The 5000-nt window shown below is 40.9% G+C and overlaps 2 protein-coding genes and 1 long non-coding RNA gene across 3 annotated transcripts in view; all 3 read right to left on the reverse strand.

Moving 5' to 3' along the window:
- The window catches only part of LOC138029611 (uncharacterized), a 772-nt gene extending 477 nt beyond the window's left edge, over positions 1–295 (reverse strand). Inside the window, exon 1 of the long non-coding RNA XR_011127896.1 lies at positions 175–295. This is a non-coding gene — a long non-coding RNA (uncharacterized lncRNA). The remainder of the gene's footprint in view (positions 1–174) is intronic.
- Positions 296–3556, reverse strand: LOC138030902 (uncharacterized). The gene is made up of 2 exons (XM_068878759.1): positions 447–3556; positions 296–339 (listed from the first exon to the last, which is right to left on the reverse strand). The coding sequence occupies exons 1-2, from the start codon at positions 3400–3402 to the stop codon at positions 296–298; spliced, it is 3000 nt and encodes a 999-aa protein (XP_068734860.1). The 5' UTR covers positions 3403–3556.
- Positions 3557–3564: 8 nt separating this feature from the next.
- Positions 3565–5000, reverse strand: part of LOC138029613 (uncharacterized) — a 4252-nt gene continuing 2816 nt past the window's right edge. Inside the window, exons 5-6 of the mRNA XM_068877308.1 lie at positions 4924–4985; positions 3565–4426 (exon numbers count right to left, since the gene is read on the reverse strand). Coding sequence (XP_068733409.1) covers positions 3566–4426; positions 4924–4985 — 923 coding nt within the window. The 3' untranslated portion in view covers position 3565. The remainder of the gene's footprint in view (positions 4427–4923; positions 4986–5000) is intronic.

Genomic DNA, 5000 nt, shown 5'->3' on the forward strand with positions numbered 1-5000 from the left:
ATTTGTTATTCCCCACACTGATATGGCTTATTGCTTTTACCGAAACCACTGAAAACTAAACGTTCTTCTCTGAAAATGTTTGTTTACAACATTCGCTAAAGTTGTAGAACATCCAAAACTGCTGTAAGAGCAAAATCTAAAATACCATAATCTGTAATTGTAAAAGCTACTCACCATTACAGTCAGGGCAAAACCAGGAAAATGCAGGACTGAATAAGAGGCCGATACAATCAAAATGAAACCACTTTATTGGGCAGGCATCACCTTCACAAAGCAGCATATCCCCATACTCGACCTATTCACACCAACACCAAACAGTTGTATCTGCAGGACGGGCTTCTGGTGATGATATAAATAAAGGAAATCACCAAAAATTGCGACTTTCGATACTATTGAAAAACAGTTTGAAAAAGCAATTTAACATTGCAGGAAATTCAAGTACTCACTCGGCTGCTCACCGCCAGCTGTGTTAGATTTCTTCTTTTTTCTCGTTGACGCTGCTTTGGTTTTTCGGGTGGTTGCTGCCTTTCTCGCACCCTCCTTCCTTCTTTCTGCTGTTAGTCGAAGATGATCCACATGCATTTTAAGTTCTTCTAATGGCAGAAGAGTCTTCTTAGCGACGTCCAAGATCTTCTCCTCTGACAAAGTCCTTCCCCTTTTCACGGAATCGTAAAACTCCTCTTTTATTACAATACTAGGAGGCTTTGACAGCATTAGACCATGTTCTCTGACAAACTCTGCATGTTCTTTGGGCCTTAGGTAGTGGCCAGAACACAAATGTGTACATTCTTTGCAGTTGCCTCCCCAAGGACGTTTGGGATCAGGAATAGGTATCGGCAAATATGTCAGTGGTGGTCCATCTTCAAACCATTTCTCATCTTTTCGGACGGTCTCGTCATGACACAAAGGGTGGGGGCATCCGATTTGATAACACAGATTCAACATAAACAAATAGTTCCCTGGCAGATCTTTCTTCATGTGGTTCTCTCTAACCATCCAGACACGCTCAAAGTACTCATAAAGGTCTGGCCTGTTCTTCTTCAACTGTTTCTTGTCGTTTGCACTACCTTTAAGAAACACCAGAAGGCTTTCCCGTCTTTCAGACATGGTTTCATTTTTGCCCCCAGTATGCAGTTTTAATATGGTTCCACAGCACGGTGCTCCATCAACCCGATCAATATATACGTCAGTTGCAATATCCATATTCTCGTTTAATTTCTTCGCATTCAGGCCATTGCTGTCGAAATTACTTCCAGCTAAGGTTGAAGGAATAAAGAGGTTTCCGTGAGCCTTGGCTATACAACCGTTCATCAACTCTACTTCATTAAGGTATGATCCCCCACTATGCCTTGAAGAAACAACTGTACACACTTTCTGCTTGAGCAAGTGCCTTTCAGTCCACAGAAACTGTACCTCCAGGTGACCTGGTCCTTCGTCAGTTGCCCCATCAACCCGTATGCATTCTATGGGCTTGTCATCAAAGTAATTGGGCATTCTGCTTTCAAGCATTTCGAGGTCAATTATGTGCTGTGTGGCGTTCTTTGGAAAGTTGAAATGCGGCTTGACCACTCCAGCACAAGCCTTCTCTGTTGTGTCGGACTTCATGAAAAGGTAGGAGGTTGTTTGAAGCAAGGATGAATATGGATTCATGAAGTCTGTTCTGGTTGTTAACGATGGCGCATTTTCAAGTGTTAAACATTTACCCTGTCTGTGAGTAAATGTTGTGTCCAGTCTAAACCCCGCCTGATCATCACGATTGAGTAAGAGTTTGTTCCTCCCGTCTTTCAGCTGTATAGAATCAAGTCCTTTATACAATGCACTACTCCAGTGAGCATCTGGATTAAGCTTTACGGAAAACCCCTTTCTTGATTTCCTGCATGTAACTTTAGCCACGCCCTTGTACCTTTTGGCAGAGATGCGGCGCTTACTTCGTACGACACAAAGCTGGACCACAGTTCCATAACCAATTTTACACGAGTATTTTTCTTGGAGATGGTCCTGGATAGCTTTGTACGTAACTTGCTTGCCCCTGGTACGATTTCCATCAAATGTTAAAACGCCTGTTCTTCTCCAAGCATCAGCGCCCACCTTTTTCGATTTGACAAATTCCTCGATGTCACTGCCAATTGTCGGGTGTTCTTTAATGATACGGCTAACTTTTTTTGTTACTTTTCTTTTCAACACGCTGTTGGCTGCTTTCAATTTAGCAGCATCTCTTTTTCCTTTCCTTTTGATAGCTGCTCTTGCTTTTTGGATGCAATCTAATCCTTCCTTAGAAACAAGTGAAGGAATCTCTCTGAGCATGGGTGTGGTAGATTCTTCAATTTCGGTGTCAGATACCACTTCATTTCCTTCGATCAATATTGGCTCATGCCGCTGGAATTCGAGAAACGCCTGCCGTGAGACTTCGACAGCTCTCTCCTCTTCCTCAGTTAGATCACAGTCGCTTGTTGACAAATAATAAGTGAAATTTAGTAACACTTGATGAAGAACTTCTGGGCTATAGAACTTTAAATATTGTGCAACATCATCAAAAAAGGAAAACCAGTTTAAGCTGTTGTCTCTAAGCCACGACAGTAGTGTCTCATTTGGTGGTGCTGGATTCACAACACCAGCAACATCTTTGGACAGGTCATCTGGATTAAATCTTGTGTTGCCAGTAGAATGGTTGGATGATTGTCCCTCATCTGCAGCTTTGCTTTCACCATGTACTGTGGAAACACTACTTTTACTGTTTCTATCGTTTTCATCAGAATCGCTTTCAATTACACTTTCTAAGTCACTCTCGCCTTCAAAACTTTCAGTGTCTGACACACTGTCTTCAATACCCATGGATTGTAAAAGAGCTGTTTCTTGAAGTTGCGCAAGCTTAATGATCTCATCGTGAATCTCTTGTGCATTCGCAATTGCCTCTTTAACTTGGTTAATTTTGAGAGTGTTATTGTCTATACCATACTTTTTCTTGGCTTGCTTGCCAGATAACCCCCAAGTTGCAGCAGATTGTATGAGTCTTCTATCAGACTCAGTTGATGCCAACTCGCACAAAGATTTCAGAGTTTCCTTGCTCATATGCTTCACACTCTTTTCATCTGGCATTGTCCTTGCAATCCAGTCAACGAAAGTTTTGTAATCCACATCTGACCTTAATTCCGTGACGTAGAGATGTTGCTGCTTGAAAATAACAACGGGTAACTGCATAAGTCTTCTCACCGCCTTGTCGGATTGATATTTCTTTTCAGGAAACTGACTCTTGTAAACGTCAAACACTTTAACTATTCCTTTCTGAGATATGTGCAACGCCATGTTGATCAGTGCATCACATTCCACACACTGTTCTTTGTGATACCTAGTGCAATATTCGGCTCGATACCTTCTATACTCTTCTAAAGAGACAGCTGTCATACGTGAGAAACGCAACTGATCATCCTGTGAGCGTGTGTTCTGATCACTGAGGTTTAAACGAACATTTCTCACAAACTTAACAAATGTTCCCTCGTTTATAGTTCCAACAACCCCCACTGGTTCACATTTGCACTGGCTGTTCTGTTGTAAATCAGTGGGGAAACTAAAAATCCTCACAGTTTTCTTTCAAATGTCCCTCTTTGTTGGCCTCAAGCTTTTTTATGTCATCACAGTCACGTGCAACAACTAGGTCTTGAATTCTCTTGTCTTGTTCTGTAGCTTGGCCACGGGCTGCAGCCGGTTCCCAGCCTGCCATTGTAGGGTTTTCAATCTCTGTGACATCTTTGTTGTCGACTTCCACTGTAGCCTTTTCAGTCTCCATGGCTTCTTTGTTCCGCCCTTTTGCCAATTCTTCAACACTTTCACCCGGTTTCAGAAACTGACGTAAGTCAGCTTGTGGTGCAGCCTCACCTCCTTTTTTGCTGTCTCTGCACTTCTTTACTCGCTTTGTAACAGACTCTTTTCGCTGTAGTAAAGTCAATTCCTCTTGGTATTTTCTTTTCTTTTTTCTCAGTTCATCCAACTCCTTTGAAACATCAAGTGCTTTGCTGAACTCCTTTACATTAGCACATCGTTCACGTTGCTTAACAGCGTAACTAACTTGTATGTCAACTTCTCTTAAGTCCTCTTGCAACTGCTCTATCCTCTTCTGTCTAAAATCTTGGCTAGTACGCTCTTGTTTAGGCTCACTTCCAGATGCAGAACCAAATTCTTTCGATCTTGAATTTTTCTTCTTGTAAGCGAATCCATCTTCATGGACTTTAGTTCTCGCTTGCTTTTGCAATTCCAATTTAGAGCACAGCAAAGTTGGATTCTTCAGAGCAATATCAAACGCAGCTTCATTTATAGCTTTGTGATAATCAAGTAACTTGTCATCAGGCTTGAGCTGATATATCTGTGATTCTCTGCAAACTTTGTCAGGATCTAATGTGATTGTCTGGGTAATAGATGCCCCTGATGCTCCCTTGAAAGCAAAAAAGTTCGCTTTTACTGTCAACGTAAGAAAAGATTTTGTATAACCTCGCTTATTACTAAAAAGGAACTGTCATTCTGTAACAATAACAGCGTATAATGTTAGTCTTTTTAAGGTGTCCCTTACATCAAAATTTCACTATCCACTTCACTGCAACACTTACACTTTCCTGTCTTAAACTATTTAATATTGAATTGGCGCAGCAACTTAATAAACTGGAACAAGTCCATCTCAAAATATTATTAAAACACCCCCAAGTTTGAATGAATCCTGAATAAAAAGTTGAACAGAGTTGTGATTCTTTTAATTGCCATGAGTAAGGAAAATAAACAAAATGATAAGGAAAATAAACAAAAACTAATTATTATTAAAAGTCAAGTCAATATGTACAACAACTGGCTACAGTGTTCAACATCTTTCATGATGGTGCAGCAAGTACTATCTTTGCAACATATTCATTGTTACTGTTGTTTTTGGAGGTTTTGTACCTGTATTACAGCTGGTCCAACCATGATTTGACCACCCTCAAAACACAGCGTTTTCTGGACAGCTGATATGAAAAGCA

Source organism: Montipora capricornis, chromosome 13 (assembly GCF_036669925.1).
Source record: "Montipora capricornis isolate CH-2021 chromosome 13, ASM3666992v2, whole genome shotgun sequence".
Taxonomy (NCBI): Eukaryota; Metazoa; Cnidaria; class Anthozoa; order Scleractinia; family Acroporidae; genus Montipora; species Montipora capricornis.

Excerpts from the sequence above, each read along its gene's own strand:
- LOC138030902 (XM_068878759.1), bottom strand. The coding sequence starts at position 3,402 with ATGACAGCTGTCTCTTTAGAAGAGTATAGAAGGTATCGAGCCGAATAT. Across the intron at positions 340-446 it reads AGCTGGCGGTGAGCAGCCGA|AAGCCCGTCCTGCAGATACA; the intron begins GTGAGTACTTGA and ends TATCATCACCAG.